Here is a 17,563-nt window from a genome sequence, read left to right on the forward strand (position 1 = left end):
TCTACTCTGCTTCTCCACGTCTTACTGTGCCTGTGCGGATGTCTGCCTCTGCCTTCTCCTTCTCTACAGTGGCCTTCTTGGACTCTGGATCTGCAGGAAATTTTATTTTGGCCTCTCTCGTCAACAGGTTCAACATCCCAGTGACCAGTCTCGCCAGACCCCTCTACATCAATTGTGTAAATAATGAAAGATTGGACTGTACCATACGTTTCCGCACGGAGCCCCTTCTTATGAGCATCGGATCTCATCATGAGAGGATTGAACTTTTGATCCTCCCCAATTGCACCTCGGAGATTCTCCTTGGACTTCCCTGGCTTCAACTTCATTCCCCAACCCTGGATTGGTCCACTGGGGAGATCAAGAGTTGGGGGTCCTCTTGTTCCAAGAACTGTCTAAAACCGGTTCCCAGTAACCCTTGCCGTAACTCTGTGGTTCCTCCAGTAACCGGTCTCCCTAAGGCCTATATGGACTTCGCGGATGTTTTCTGCAAAAAACAAGCTGAGACTCTACCTCCTCACAGGCCTTATGATTGCCCTATCGACCTCCTCCCGGGTACTACTCCACCCCGGGGCAGAATTTATCCTCTCTCTGCCCCAGAGACTCTTGCCATGTCCGAATACGTCCAGGAGAATCTAAAAAAGGGCTTTATCCGTAAATCCTCCTCTCCTGCCGGAGCCGGATTTTTCTTTGTGTCCAAAAAAGATGGCTCCCTACGTCCTTGCATTGACTACCGCGGTCTTAATAAAATCACGGTTAAGAACCGCTACCCCTTACCCCTCATCTCTGAACTCTTTGATCGCCTCCAAGGTGCCCACATCTTCACTAAATTGGACTTAAGAGGCGCCTATAACCTCATCCGCATCAGAGAGGGGGACGAGTGGAAAACGGCATTTAACACCAGAGATGGACACTTTGAGTATCTGGTCATGCCCTTTGGACTGTGCAATGCCCCTGCCGTCTTCCAAGACTTTGTCAATGAAATTTTTCGTGATCTGTTATACTCCTGTGTGGTGGTATATCTGGACGATATCCTAATTTTTTCTGCCAATCTAGAAGAACACCGCCAGCATGTCCGTATGGTTCTTCAGAGACTTCGTGACAACCAACTCTATGCCAAAATTGAGAAATGTCTGTTTGAATGCCAATCTCTTCCTTTTCTAGGATATTTGGTCTCTGGCCAGGGACTACAGATGGATCCAGACAAACTCTCTGCCGTCTTAAATTGGCCACGCCCCTCCGGACTCCGTGCTATCCAACGCTTTTTGGGGTTCGCCAATTATTACAGGCAATTTATTCCACATTTTTCTACCATTGTGGCTCCTATCGTGGCTTTAACCAAAAAAAATGCTGATCCCAAGTCCTGGCCTCCTCAAGCAGAAGACTCCTTTAAACGACTCAAGTCTGCCTTTTCTTCGGCTCCCGTGCTCTCCAGACCTGACCCTTCCAAACCCTTCCTATTGGAGGTTGATGCCTCCTCAGTAGGAGCTGGAGCTGTTCTTCTACAAAAAAATTCTTCCGGGCATGCTGTCACTTGTGGTTTTTTCTCTAGGACCTTCTCTCCAGCGGAGAGGAACTACTCCATCGGGGATCGAGAGCTTCTAGCCATTAAATTAGCACTTGAGGAATGGAGGCATCTGCTGGAGGGATCAAGATTTCCTGTTATTATCTACACCGACCACAAGAACCTCTCCTACCTCCAGTCGGCCCAACGGCTGAATCCTCGCCAGGCCCGGTGGTCTCTGTTCTTTGCCCGATTTAATTTTGAGATTCACTTTCGTCCTGCCGATAAGAACATTAGGGCCGATGCTCTCTCTCGTTCCTCGGATGCCTCAGAAGTTGATCTCCCTCCGCAACACATCATTCCACCTGACTGCCTGATCTCCACTTCTCCTGCCTCCATCAGGCAGACTCCTCCAGGAAAGACCTTTGTTTCTCCACGCCAACGCCTCGGAATCCTCAAATGGGGTCACTCCTCCCATCTCGCAGGTCATGCGGGCATCAAGAAATCTGTGCAACTCATCTCCCGCTTCTATTGGTGGCCGACTCTGGAGACGGATGTTGTGGACTTTGTGCGAGCCTGCACTATCTGTGCCCGGGATAAGACTCCTCGCCAGAAGCCCGCTGGTTTTCTTCATCCTCTGCCTGTCCCCGAACAGCCTTGGTCTCTGATTGGTATGGATTTTATTACTGATTTACCCCCTTCCCGTGGCAACACCGTTATTTGGGTGGTCGTTGATCGATTCTCCAAAATGGCACATTTCATCCCTCTTCCTGGTCTTCCTTCTGCGCCTCAGTTGGCTAAACAATTTTTTGTACACATTTTTCGTCTTCACGGGTTGCCTACGCAGATTGTCTCGGATAGAGGGGTCCAATTCGTGTCTAAATTCTGGAGAGCTCTCTGTAAACAACTCAAGATTAAATTAAATTTTTCCTCTGCATATCATCCCCAGTCCAATGGACAAGTAGAAAGAATTAACCAGATCCTGGGTGATTATTTGCGACATTTTGTTTCCTCCCGCCAGGATGACTGGGCAGATCTCCTTCCATGGGCCGAATTCTCGTATAACTTCAGGGTCTCTGAATCTTCCTCCAAATCCCCATTTTTCGTGGTGTACGGCCGTCACCCTCTTCCCCCCCTCCCTACCCCCTTGCCCTCTGGTCTGCCCGCTGTGGATGAAATTTCTCGTGACCTTTCCATTATATGGAGAGAGACCCAAAATTCTCTCTTACAGGCTTCTTCACGCATGAAGAGGTTCGCGGATAAGAAAAGAAGAGCTCCCCCCGTTTTTTCCCCTGGAGACAAGGTATGGCTCTCCGCTAAATATGTCCGCTTCCGTGTCCCTAGCTACAAGTTGGGACCACGCTATCTTGGTCCTTTCAAAATTTTGTGTCAAATTAATCCTGTCTCTTATAAACTTCTTCTTCCTCCTTCTCTTCGTATCCCTAATGCCTTTCACGTCTCTCTTCTCAAACCACTCATCCTCAACCGTTTTTCTCCCAAATCTGTTCCTCCCACTCCTGTTTCCGGCTCCTCGGACGTCTTCTCGGTCAAGGAAATTTTGGCTGCCAAAAAGGTCAGAGGGAAAAATTTTTTTTTAGTAGACTGGGAGGGTTGTGGTCCTGAAGAGAGATCCTGGGAACCTGAGGACAACATCCTTGACAAAAGTCTGCTCCTCAGGTTCTCAGGCTCCAAGAAGAGGGGGAGACCCAAGGGGGGGGGTACTGTTACGCCGAGCGCTCCGGGTCCCCGCTCCTCCCCGGAGCGCTCGCTTCACTCCCTCCGCTGCAGCGCTCCGGTCACGTCCTCTGACCCGGGGCGCTGCGATCCTGCTGCCAGCCGGGATGCGATTCGCGATGCGGGTAGCGCCCGCTCGCGATGCGCACCCCGGCTCCCCTACCTGACTCGCTCCCCGTCTGTTCTGTCCCGGCGCGCGCGGCCCCGCTCCCTAGGGCGCGCGCGCGCCGGGTCTCTGCGATTTAAAGGGCCACTGCGCCGCTGATTGGCGCAGTGGTTCCAATTAGGGTTTTCACCTGTGCACTTCCCTATATTACCTCACTTCCCTTGCACTCCCTTGCCGGATCTTGTTGCCTTAGTGCCAGTGAAAGCGTTCCTTGTGTGTTCCTTGCCTGTGTTTCCAGACCTTCTGCCGTTGCCCCTGACTACGATCCTTGCTGCCTGCCCCGACCTTCTGCTACGTCCGACCTTGCTTCTGCCTACTCCCTTGTACCGCGCCTATCTTCAGCAGCCAGAGAGGTGAGCCGTTGCTAGTGGATACGACCTGGTCACTACCGCCGCAGCAAGACCATCCCGCTTTGCGGCGGGCTCTGGTGAAAACCAGTAGTGGCTTAGAACCGGTCCACTAGCACGGTCCACGCCAATCCCTCTCTGGCACAGAGGGTCCACTACCTGCCAGCCGGCATCGTGACACTCATTCTGCCACCATATGTTCTCCTTGTGCTGATGCCACCTCCAGACTGTCTCATTCTGTAACCATATGTTCTACTCATGCTGATGCCACCTCCAGGCTGTCTCATTCTGCCACCATATATTCTCCTCATGCTGATGCCAGCTCCATGCTGTCTCATACTGCCACCATATGTTCTCCTCATGCTGCTGCCACCTCCAGGCTGTGTCATTTAGCCACTATATGGTCTCCTCATGCTTCCGCCACCTCCAGGCTGTGTCATTCAGCCACTATATGGTCTCCTCATCCTTCCGCCACCTCCATGCTGTGTCATTCAGCCACTATATGTTCTCCTCAGGCTGGCGCCAACTCCAGGCTGTGTCTTTCAGCCACTGTATGCTGCCGCCAACTCCATGCTGTGTCATTCAGGCACTATATGGTATCCTCATTTTGCCGCCACCTTCACACTATGTCATTCAGCCACTATATGGTCTCCTCATGCTGCCGCCAACTCCAGCCTGTGTCCTTCAGCCTCTATATGGTCTCCTCATGCTGCCGCCTCCTCCACACTGAGTAATTCAGGCACTATATGGTCTCCTCATGCTGCCGCCACCTCAACGCTGTGTCATTCAGCCACTATATGGTCTCCTCATGCTGCCGCCATCTCCAGGCTGTGTCATTCAGCCACTATATGATCTCATCATGTTGCCGCCACCTCCACGCTGTGTCATTTAGCCACTATATGGCCTCCTCATACTCCCGCCACCTCCACGTTGTGTCATTCAGCCACTATATGGTCTCCTCATACTGATGCCACCTCCAGGCTCTGTCATTGTGCCGTTCTGCGACAGTGATTCTAATAGCGAATACTCTGATCTGCATGGCATAATGAATAACAGTATTATTTCACTTACCCAGCACACACCCTATGAGTGTTACAGCAAGGCAAAGTGTTCTACACCCCTATTAAGGCTCTATGTAGGCCAGAAATAGATGTTTTTAATAGCCATTCACCGCAAATAAATTTGGACCAAAACAAATTTTTTGGGAAAATTCGGCGAATAGGCCAAATCGAATTTTTCAAAAATTCACTCATCTCTAAAGGCTAGGTTCAAATGGCCAATTGCATCCGACCTGTTAAGGGTTCGATCAGTTTAAAAAAATTTTAGACCATTGAACCCTGAAACGTGACGGATGCAACGGCTACTACCAGGTCATGAGCGGGTGACCCGGTAATTTTACTGTATTTTAGCAGAGAAAAAAAATTGAGCTTGCAGTTTTTTTCTTTGCTGAACTTCCATCCTTCTGGACGGATTGCCAAAGGAACTCTGAATAGCGGAGTCCAATGGCAATGTGAACGAGGCCTAAGCCTGACCATTGGGTTCCTGGCCAAATCTCTTACCAAGGTCCTTCTCTCCAATTACTTAGTTTGGTGGGGCAGCCAGTTCTAGGAAGAGTCACAGTTGTTCCAAACTTCTTCCATTTAGGAATTATGGAGGCCACTGTGCTCCTGGGAATTTTCAGTGCAGTATGTGCCTCTTGACAATCCCATTTTTAAGCTCTACAGGCAGTTCTTTCCATCTCATGGCTTGATTTGTGCTCCAAATCATATCCAATCAAGGTGTAGAATCATCTCCAAGATGATCAAGAGAATTGAGAGGTCCCTTGAGATATATTTCAAGTATCATAGCAAAGGGTTTGGATACTTATGTCAATGTGAAATTTTAGTATTTTTGTATTAGTAAATTAGCAAGGTGGCAACATAACAAAATATGAAATGAAGAAAAAGTGAAAGTGTCCAAAGACTTTTTAAATGCATCGTATGTACATCAGTCTTTGACATAAGTACATTGACAAACTTGGTGCTACTGTTCCATTAATTATTTAGCTTTTTTTTTCTGTGTAGAAAAACAATTTATTTTTTGACTCAACATTATTTTAAACCTACAAGAGATTCATATGCATATTTTTTATTGTCTTTCACACACAGGGAAAATCATTTGTAAATCAGCTTTACACCCTATGATACATGTGACATTGTTCACCACTCCCATAATTAGGTAACTATTGTTAGGTGGAATATTAAAATGATACCTCTCTTCTCCAGTAGTTGTCACAGAAACGGTAGACTGGCCAAATGCCACCGGATGAGTCAGTGATATTCTGAAAAGTACATGTTTTATCTCTACAGGGAGGTAAACACAATATCATAAGTGTGATTAAACATGAGAATGAAAATATTTTCTCCTTATAGTGTCATACATGGACTTATGCTAGGATTAGACTAGATTCACTTTCCATGTTTTCTTTCGCAGGTGTGTCCAGCTTTTCTCTTGCTCAATGTCAATTAATGTTTGCAACTTAAATGAATCATTCATTTATTTTATAATAATAAAAAAATAAGCCTTAGTCATTTATGTATACAACTTTCATTCCTGCTTTACCATTTACAACATATATTTAACAAAACTGTAAAGTAGCAGTAGCATAGCTTAAGGGTTCCCAGGGGTCACATAAACTGCCAGAAACAACTATCTATAGGGTTTACAGAGAATTGTGCAATAAAAGAGAAAATATTCTGTGAGTGGCAGTTGTGTGGACGAAAGTGCTTTGATGGGCAAACTGGTTTGAGATGACAGAAAGGCAACAGTTACTCAAATACTTGTTACAAACGAGGTATACAGAATACCTTTTCTGAATACACACCATGTTGAACCTTAAAGGGGTACTCCCACCCTAGACATCTTATCCCCTATCCAAGGGATAGGGGATAAGATGTCTGATCGCAGGGGTCTTGCCGCTGGGGACCCCGGCAATGTTGCATGCTGCACCCACCTGTTTCTTGTCCGGAAGCGCTGGAGGGTCTCGGTTACGACCACGGGAACTGAAGTCCGTTACATCAGGACTCCACCCCCGTGTGACGTCATGCCCCGTCCCCTCAATGCAAGTCTATGGGAGTACCCCTTTAAAGCAGATGAGCTACAGCAGCAGAAGACCACACTGAGTGCCTCTGCTGCCAGCTGAGAACAGGAAATTGAGGCTACAATTCACACAGGCTCACCAAATTTGGACAAAGAAAAACTGGAAGAGCAATGCCAGGTTTGATGGGTTTCAACTCAAGCTGATGTCAAGGTCAGAATATGGCATAAACAACATGAAAGCAAGGATCCATCCTGCCTTGTATGAACTGTTTAGGGTGGTGATGATGGTGTAATGGTATGGGGGATATTTTGTTGCCACACTTTGCCCCCTTATTACCAATTGAGCATTGTTTAAACACAACAGTCTACCTGAGTATTGTTGCCGACCATGTCCATCCCTTCATGACCACAGTATACCCCTCCTCTGATGGCTTCTTCCAGCAGGAGAATGCACCATATCAAAAAAGCTCACATAATCTCAAACTGTTTTATTTTAACATGACAATGAGTCCACTTTACTCTAATTGGCCTCCCCAGTCACCAGATTTGCATCATGGATATGCAGCCAACAAATCTGCAGAAACTGTGTGATGTTATTTTGTTCACATGGATGAGCAAGGAATAAAATTTGTCATTTTTCTTCTAACTTCATCCAAAAAAATATAATTGTCAACTATCCAAATCTGAAACAGGATTAATACCAGAATACAAGTTTATTCAGGCCGGCAAGAGTATTAGAAGTAATATTTTGAGAGAGAAAAGGCCTCTAAAGAAGACTAAATACAGTGAGTGTATATACTCGAGCTTTATCATTAGGGATCAAGACTCATCAGACCAGGCAATGTTCTTCCAGTTTTCCACTGTGCAATTGTGGTAAGTCTGTGTGAATTGTAGCCTCAGTTTCCTGTTCGTAGCTGACAGGAGTGGCACCCAGTGTGATCTTTTGTTGCTGTAACTCATCTGCTTTAAGGTTTGACATGTTGTGCATTTAGAGGTGCTATTCTGCATACCTTGGTTGTAACGAGTGGTTATGTGAGTTGCTGTAGCCCCTCATCTTGAACCAGTCTGCCCAGTAGCCTCTGACCTCTGATTTATTCTATTTTCCCAATCATTTTCTGTAAACTCTAAAGATGATTGTGCATTAAAATTCCTCCAGATCAGTGTTGGATGGCATATATAAAGGACATTAAATTTGGGGGGGGGGGGGGGGGGGGTGAAACTTAGCTTTTTTCCCCAGGGCTTATGGATTGAAACCTGGGTGTAGTTTTGTGCATCATTTTTTTTTTTTTTTTAAGTATAGGTGTGGTGGTCCAATCTATGTTGTAGTGATCATGTGTGATTGATGGAGGTCCCATAAGTGATAAAACGACCATTGGGTTGAAGCCTATGGAGTGTTTTGGGGTCTAGCAGAGGTAGCTGATGCTATCGGGCCCTAGAGCCTGAGGGAGCTCTAATACTCCTCCACAAAATAAGAAGTCACCAGTGTTCTAAATCACACTTGGCAGGTAGGGGCCCTGTTACAGATTTTGCATGGGGTTCAGATTATGCCTCTCAATTTAACCTACTGTGCCTAGATATCATTCTTAAAACTGTTAAAACAATTGCTTGCATTATATGTTATACATTCTGATAATTTTTTTCTCCCATCTGTATGTTTACTTGTCCATCTGGTCTACTCAGGCCGTCTAGGAAATATGAGCATGATCATGGCAATGATTCTGAATATCTTTTAGTTTTAGTTCTTACCAGCAGGCTTACATATTAAAATATTCATTTATATAGACTGAATCAGATTAAACCACATGATATTCAATTATTGCAATGATTGCACAATAATATTCCAGGCAAATATGTTTTGTATTGTGTATGAAGCCTTACAAGCAAGTACATACTGGTCTAATCAAATGCTAATACATTCTTTTATTAATTACCTGGCGTAAATACCTGGTGGTACTAAAGAGGATAGATACTGGAAAACAACTTGGAATTCATTGGTAAGACTGGAGTCAACATGTTGATTATAACCTGCCAAAGTAATAGTACATAAAAGCTTTATAAACAAATCTAAATATAGTTTACTAATATAGTGTTGTCATACATAATCCTGGCTTCACCATGCTTTTGTGTGATTCACCTTTGACAGGAAGTTGTTTAGTTTTCTCATTTTCAATGTGATATTGCCTCTATTGTCCTAGCTGCTGTCTCTGGAGGTGTGGCTGGAACTTTTCTCTGAGCTCTAGCCCCACCTGAGTGATTTCATCACCTCTGTGTCCCTACAGCTACATCACCATTTCTATGTCATCTATACAGATATGGGGGAGATTTATCAAACCTTGTGCAGAGGAACAGTGGAGCACTTGCCTTCATCAACCAATCAGATTCCAGCTTACATTTTTTTTTCAAAAGGCCTCTGAATAAATTTGGAATCTAAGAAGTTGCTATGGGCAACTGCTCCTCTGTTCCTCTGCACAAGGTTTGTTAAATCTCACCAAAATATCTTGAGACTTTGACACTTTAGAAGAATAAGCTGTGTGTATACAATGCTTAGCAATGTCACTGTTACGCCGAGCGCTCCGGGTCCCCGCTCCTCCCCGGAGCGCTCGCTACACTTCCCTCACTGCAGCGCCCCGGTCGGTTCCACGGACCCGGGGCGCTGCGTTACCACCTCCGGCCGGGATGCGATTCGCGATGCGGGTAGCGCCCGCTCGCGATGCGCACCCCGGCTCCCGTACCTGACTCGCTCCCCGTCAGTTCTGTCCCGGCGCGCGCGGCCCCGCTCCCTAGGGCGCGCGCGCGCCGGGTCTTTGCGATTTAAAGGGCCACTGCACCGCTGATTGGTGCAGTGGTTCCAATTAGTGTTTACACCTGTGCACTTCCCTATATCACCTCACTTCCCCTTCACTCCCTCGCCGGATCTTGTTGCCCTAGTGCCAGTGAAAGCGTTCCTTGTGTGTTCCTTGCCTGTGATTCCAGACCTTCTGCCGTTGCCCCTGACTACGATCCTTGCTGCCTGCCCCGACCTTCTGCTACGTCCGACCTTGCTTCTGTCTACTCCCTTGTACCGCGCCTATCTTCAGCAGCCAGAGAGGTTGAGCCGTTGCTAGGGGATACGACCTGGTCACTACCGCCGCAGCAAGACCATCCCGCTTTGCGGCGGGCTCTGGTGAAAACCAGTAGTGACTTAGAACCGATCCTCTAGCACGGTCCACGCCAATCCCTCTCTGGCACAGAGGATCCACCACCTGCCAGCCGGCATCGTGACAGTAGATCCGGCCATGGATCCCGCTGAAGTTCCTCTGCCAGTTGTCGCTGACCTCACCACGGTGGTCGCCCAGCAGTCACAACAGATTGCGCAACAAGGCCAACAGCTGTCTCAACTGACTGTTATGCTACAACAGTTACTACCACAGCTCCAGCAATCATCTCCTCCGCCAGCTCCTGTACCTCCTCCGCAGCGAGTGGCCGCTTCTGGAATACGACTATCCTTGCCGGATAAATTTGATGGGGACTCTAAGTTTTGCCGTGGCTTTCTTTCCCAATGTTCTTTACACTTGGAGATGATGTCGGACCAGTTCCCCACCGAAAGGTCTAAAGTGGCTTTCGTAGTCAGCCTGCTGTCTGGAAAAGCCCTGGCTTGGGCCACACCGCTCTGGGACCGCAATGACCCCGTCACTGCCTCTGTACACTCCTTCTTCTCGGAAATTCGAAGTGTCTTTGAGGAACCTGCCCGAGCCTCTTCTGCTGAGACTGCCCTGTTGAACCTGGTCCAGGGTAATTCTTCCGTTGGCGAGTATGCCGTACAGTTCCGTACCCTTGCTTCAGAATTATCCTGGAATAATGAGGCACTCTGCGCGACCTTTAAAAAAGGCCTATCCAGCAACATTAAAGATGTTCTGGCCGCACGAGAAATCCCTGCTAACCTACATGAACTCATCCATCTTGCCACTCGCATTGACATGCGTTTTTCCGAACGGCGTCAGGAGCTCCGCCAGGATATGGACTCTGTTCGCACGAGGCGTTTCTTCTCCCCGGCTCCTCTCTCCTCTGGTCCCCTGCAACCTGTTCCTGTGCCTCCCGCCGTGGAGGCTATGCAGGTCGACCGGTCTCGCCTGACACCCCAAGAGAGGACACGACGCCGCATGGAGAATCTCTGCCTGTACTGTGCTAGTACCGAACACTTCCTGAGGGATTGTCCTATCCGTCCTCCCCGCCTGGAAAGACGTCCGCTGACTCCGCACAAAGGTGAGACAGTCCTTGATGTCTACTCTGCTTCTCCACGTCTTACTGTGCCTGTGCGGATGTCTGCCTCTGCCTTCTCCTTCTCTGCTGTGGCCTTCTTGGACTCTGGATCTGCAGGAAATTTTATCTTGGCCTCTCTCGTCAACAGGTTCAACATCCCGGTGACCAGTCTCACCAGACCCCTCTACATCAATTGTGTAAACAATGAAAGATTGGACTGTACTATACGTTTCCGCACGGAGCCCCTTCTAATGTGCATCGGATCTCATCACGAGAGGATTGAACTGTTGGTCCTCCCCAATTGCACTTCTGAAATCCTTCTTGGACTTCCCTGGCTTCAACTCCATTCCCCAATCCTGGATTGGTCCACTGGGGAGATCAAGAGTTGGGGGCCCTCTTGTTCCAAGGACTGCTTAAAACCGGTTCCCAGTAAACCTTGCCGTGTCCCTGTGCTTCCTCATGTAACCGGTCTCCCTAAGGCCTATATGGACTTTGCGGACGTTTTTTGCAAAAAACAAGCTGAGACTCTACCTCCTCACAGGCCTTATGATTGTCCCATTGACCTCCTCCCGGGCACTACTCCACCCCGGGGCAGAATCTATCCTCTGTCCGTCCCAGAGACTCTTGCCATGTCTGAATACGTCCAAGAAAATTTAAAAAAGGGCTTTATCCGTAAATCCTCCTCTCCTGCCGGAGCCGGATTTTTCTTTGTGTCCAAAAAAGATGGCTCTCTACGTCCTTGCATTGACTACCGCGGTCTTAATAAAATCACGGTTAAGAACCGCTACCCCCTACCCCTCATCTCTGAACTCTTTGATCGTCTCCAAGGTGCCCATATTTTTACCAAACTGGACTTAAGAGGTGCTTATAATCTCATCCGCATCAGAGAGGGGGATGAATGGAAAACGGCATTTAACACCAGAGATGGACACTTTGAGTATCTGGTCATGCCCTTTGGTCTATGCAACGCCCCTGCCGTCTTCCAAGACTTTGTTAATGAAATTTTTCGTGATCTCCTATACTCCTGTGTTGTTGTATATCTGGACGATATCCTGATTTTTTCTGCCAATCTTGAAGAACACCGCCAGCATGTCCGTATGGTTCTTCAGAGACTTCGTGATAATCAACTCTATGCCAAAATAGAGAAATGTCTGTTTGAATGCCAATCTCTTCCTTTTCTAGGATACTTGGTCTCTGGCCAGGGACTACAAATGGACCCAGATAAACTCTCTGCCGTCTTAGATTGGCCACGCCCCTCCGGACTCCGTGCCATCCAACGTTTTTTGGGGTTCGCCAATTATTACAGGCAATTTATTCCACATTTTTCTACCATTGTGGCTCCTATTGTGGCTTTAACAAAAAAAAATGCCGATCCCAAGTCTTGGCCTCCTCAAGCGGAAGACGCCTTTAAACGACTCAAGTCTGCCTTTTCTTCGGCTCCCGTGCTCTCCAGACCTGACCCATCTAAACCCTTCCTATTGGAGGTTGATGCCTCCTCAGTGGGAGCTGGAGCTGTCCTTCTACAAAAAAACTCTTCCGGGCATGCTGTTACTTGTGGTTTTTTTTCCAGGACCTTCTCTCCGGCGGAGAGGAACTACTCCATCGGGGATCGAGAGCTTCTAGCCATTAAATTAGCACTTGAGGAATGGAGGCATCTGCTGGAGGGATCAAGATTTCCAGTTATTATTTACACCGATCACAAGAACCTCTCCTACCTCCAGTCTGCCCAACGGCTGAATCCTCGTCAGGCCAGGTGGTCTCTGTTCTTTGCCCGATTTAATTTTGAAATTCACTTTCGGCCTGCTGATAAGAACATTAGGGCCGATGCTCTCTCTCGTTCCTCAGATGCCTCTGAAATTGAACTCTCTCCTCAACACATCATTCCTCCTGACTGCCTGATTTCCACTTCTCCAGCCTCCATCAGGCAAACTCCTCCAGGAAAGACCTTTGTTTCTCCACGCCAACGCCTTGGGATCCTCAAATGGGGTCACTCCTCCCATCTCGCAGGTCATGCGGGCATTAAGAAATCTGTGCAACTCATCTCTCGCTTCTATTGGTGGCCGACTCTAGAGACTGATGTGGTGGACTTTGTGCGAGCCTGCACTATCTGTGCCCGGGATAAGACTCCTCGCCAGAGGCCCGCTGGTTTTCTTCATCCTCTACCTGTCCCCGAACAACCTTGGTCTCTGATTGGTATGGATTTTATTACTGACTTACCCCCATCCCATGGCAACACTGTTATTTGGGTGGTCGTTGATCGATTCTCCAAAATGGCACATTTCATCCCTCTTCCTGGTCTTCCTTCAGCGCCTCAGTTGGCTAAACAATTTTTTGTACACATTTTTCGTCTTCACGGGTTGCCTACACAGATCGTCTCGGATAGAGGCGTCCAATTTGTGTCTAAATTCTGGAGGGCTCTCTGTAAACAACTCAAGATTAAATTAAATTTTTCTTCTGCATACCATCCTCAATCCAATGGACAAGTAGAGAGAATTAACCAGATCTTGGGTGACTATTTACGACATTTTGTTTCCTCCCGCCAGGATGACTGGGCAGATCTTCTACCTTGGGCCGAATTCTCGTATAATTTCAGAATCTCTGAATCTTCCTCCAAATCTCCGTTTTTCGTGGTGTACGGCCGTCACCCTCTTCCCCCCCTCCCTACCCCCTTGCCCTCTGGTCTGCCCGCTGTGGATGAAATTTCTCGTGATCTTTCCACCATATGGAAAGAGACCCAAAATTCTCTCTTACAGGCTTCTTCTCGCATGAAGAGATTCGCAGATAAGAAAAGAAGAGCTCCTCCCATTTTTTCCCCTGGAGACAAGGTATGGCTCTCCGCTAAATATGTCCGTTTCCGTGTCCCGAGCTATAAGTTGGGACCACGCTATCTTGGTCCTTTTAAAGTTTTGTGTCAAATTAATCCTGTCTCTTACAAACTTCTTCTTCCTCCTTCTCTTCGTATCCCTAATGCCTTTCACGTCTCTCTTCTTAAACCTCTCATCCTCAACCGTTTTTCTCCTAAATCTGTTCCTCCCACTCCTGTTTCCGGCTCCTCGGACATCTTCTCTGTCAAAGAGATCTTAGCCTCAAAAAAGGTCAGAGGAAAAACTTTTTTTTTAGTGGATTGGGAGGGTTGTGGTCCAGAAGAGAGGTCCTGGGAACCTGAGGACAATATCCTGGACAAAAGTCTGATCCTCAGGTTCTCAGGCCCCAAGAAGAGGGGGAGACCCAAGGGGGGGGGTACTGTTACGCCGAGCGCTCCGGGTCCCCGCTCCTCCCCGGAGCGCTCGCTACACTTCCCTCACTGCAGCGCCCCGGTCGGTTCCACGGACCCGGGGCGCTGCGTTACCACCTCCGGCCGGGATGCGATTCGCGATGCGGGTAGCGCCCGCTCGCGATGCGCACCCCGGCTCCCGTACCTGACTCGCTCCCCGTCAGTTCTGTCCCGGCGCGCGCGGCCCCGCTCCCTAGGGCGCGCGCGCGCCGGGTCTTTGCGATTTAAAGGGCCACTGCACCGCTGATTGGTGCAGTGGTTCCAATTAGTGTTTACACCTGTGCACTTCCCTATATCACCTCACTTCCCCTTCACTCCCTCGCCGGATCTTGTTGCCCTAGTGCCAGTGAAAGCGTTCCTTGTGTGTTCCTTGCCTGTGATTCCAGACCTTCTGCCGTTGCCCCTGACTACGATCCTTGCTGCCTGCCCCGACCTTCTGCTACGTCCGACCTTGCTTCTGTCTACTCCCTTGTACCGCGCCTATCTTCAGCAGCCAGAGAGGTTGAGCCGTTGCTAGGGGATACGACCTGGTCACTACCGCCGCAGCAAGACCATCCCGCTTTGCGGCGGGCTCTGGTGAAAACCAGTAGTGACTTAGAACCGATCCTCTAGCACGGTCCACGCCAATCCCTCTCTGGCACAGAGGATCCACCACCTGCCAGCCGGCATCGTGACAGTCACAGGCAAAGGAGCAGACAGAGAATGAATACAGCAGCTGCATCCTCACTGATATTGTGATAATTTGCTGTGAAATAAGTGAAGAACTTGTAGCATTGCCATGGGAGAGGAATAGGCAGCATTAGAAGGCTGTGTTAAAGAGCTGAGGAGAATCAATGCATTCAGAATTGCAGTGCTAAGCAACTGCTCAACCAGGAATTACAAGAAGGACATACAGGACTAAAAACCCCAAATCAAATGGATGTTGGTGCTTTCAGAACTGGGGCAGACAGAAAAGCAATGCTATATGCCTTCAAAGAGATTGGGTATAGGTAAACCGTTTCCTTATCTAAAAAAAATCACAAGCTGTAACAAAGCAGTATTGTGCACTATGTGGGAGTACTGTAAGCCATAATTTTTTTTTTCTTGCCATTTATAGGTCTGAGTATGTAATCTTTCTATTTGAGGAGAATTTCAAGCAGGAATAGAGAGTCTTATAAACTCTACAATGCTACATGGGAAAAGGTATGCAAAGTAGCTCTGTCCAGAAGGAAGTGCCACATATTGGAGGTAGCTTCCCTGTCATTGTCTAATCCATTAAAGAGCCGTGAAGCACCAATAGGGAATATTAGACAAGCTAGGATTTCCTCCAATGTTCCATCTTCTTATGTACCAGTTAATGACATGTTTACAGTATATTGCAGCAATGTTTACACATTCATGTATTTTGATTTTAAAAATTGTAACAAAAATGTATTAAGCACATAAAGGCAATGTACCTTTTACACATCATCTGCAAAATAAAAAGTGGAATATGTAGAATAACTTTTTTTCTGGTTTATCAAACCTGCATTGCCTAAAAAATGGCACATATTCTCTAATGAATTGAAAAAAAGGGTTAGTTCAGCTCTCTTTAATGAGAAAATAAATTGTATATTTCTCATGGACGATGATTTTGGTGTCAACTGTGTATTCTGCTTTAGGAGGTTGGTCAGCCATTGTCATTTTTTTGTTGTTTGACCAGTTAACCTGTTGTAACAATTGAATTTCCAGCAAAAACTTGTCAAAACTTATATCCACTATCCAAAGGATAATATTGACATTATTATTGAGAGGGGGACTGCTGAACCAATTATCCCTTGCTTACCCAAGTATCCCTTCGGAGGGAGTTGAGGTCACACAGGTTCACTGGCACTGCATTTTTTGTTTGTAGGAGCTGCTGGAGATAGACAAGCACTGTACTCATGTATTTCCACCAGCTTCCTTAGATAATGAATAAAGTTGCAGTACACAGTACGCACGTACAGCAGAGGCTCAATTTCAATGGAAGTTTCTGGACCACGTTCCACTCTCTTATCATTTATGGGTTTATGGTTGGATATCACCTTTAAAGGGGTACTCCGGTGAAAACCTTTTTTCTTTTAAATCAACTTGTGCCAGAAAGTTAAACATATTTGTAAATTACTTCTATTAAAAAATCTTAATCCTTCCAGTACTTATTAGCTGCTGAATGCTACAGAGGAAATTCCTTTCTTTTTGGAACACTGATGACATCACAAGCACAGTGCTCTCTGTGGACATCTCTGTCCATTTTAGCAACAGTGCATAGCAGATGTATGCTAAGGGCAGCATGGTGGCTCAGTGGATAGCACTGCTACCTTGCAGTGCTGGGGCCTTGGGTTCAAATTCCACTAAGGACAATAAATAAAGAGTTATTATTATTATAATGACGTCAGCAGAGAGCAGTGTGTTCATGATGTCATCAGAGAGAATTCCAAAAAGAAAAGAATTTCCTCTGTAGTATTCAGCAGCTAATAAGTACAGGAAGGATTAAGATTTTTTTAATAGAAGTAATTTACAAATCTGTTTAACTTTCTGGCACCAGTTGATTTAAAAGAAAAAAGGTTTTCACCAGAGTACCCCTTTAAATAGTTTAGGTGTAAATCCAACTTTAATCAATACAACTCTTGACTGAACAAGCATCTTGTAAACACAATATCCATGCTTTTTAAGCAATCAAAATAGCATTTTTAAGTGTGAAAGACTTACCCTGGTAAGGAGGAACTTGCTTTTGAAGAAACACGGGTAACCATTCATACAAAACAATATTCTAAATGAAGAATATGTGTGATAATGAGATTTTAGTCATAAAACATATTTAATTGAATTCAGTAAATAAACATAAACGGAAAAACAAAGACACTAAGATTACAAGAAAACCTAAAGTATACATACACAAGTGCTTTTTAGTTTATGTTAAATACCAATTAATTTTTTATCTTTTAGATAGATATTACATTTACATTCCAATGTAGTTACTTAACTTATAAATAGAAATATTATCTATAGGCCCCATGCACACAGGCTTACTTCTGTATTATATGTTGAAAGAAAATGGGGCTCAAAGGTGAAAGATATTTGGTTTAAAATAATAATTAATATTTATTAATATAGAATAATAATAGATTAAATAGGGAATGTACAGGGCCCTTGTACTCCCCTAAATAATTTTAATTAATACAAAATTATAAGATGTAATAAAAACAACAATAAATATATCAACTATA

The 17,563-nt window shown here is 46.3% G+C and overlaps 1 protein-coding gene across 1 annotated transcript in view; it reads right to left on the bottom strand.

Moving 5' to 3' along the window:
• LOC130368624 (dual oxidase 1-like) overlaps positions 1-17,563 on the bottom strand; it is a 174,849-nt gene that overhangs the window by 87,794 nt on the left and 69,492 nt on the right. The window contains exons 8-10 of the mRNA XM_056572557.1: positions 17,046-17,106; positions 8,758-8,851; positions 6,000-6,090 (exon numbers count right to left, since the gene is read on the bottom strand). Coding sequence (XP_056428532.1) covers positions 6,000-6,090; positions 8,758-8,851; positions 17,046-17,106 — 246 coding nt within the window. The remainder of the gene's footprint in view (positions 1-5,999; positions 6,091-8,757; positions 8,852-17,045; positions 17,107-17,563) is intronic.

Source organism: Hyla sarda, chromosome 4 (assembly GCF_029499605.1).
Source record: "Hyla sarda isolate aHylSar1 chromosome 4, aHylSar1.hap1, whole genome shotgun sequence".
Lineage (NCBI taxonomy): Eukaryota > Metazoa > Chordata > Amphibia > Anura > Hylidae > Hyla > Hyla sarda.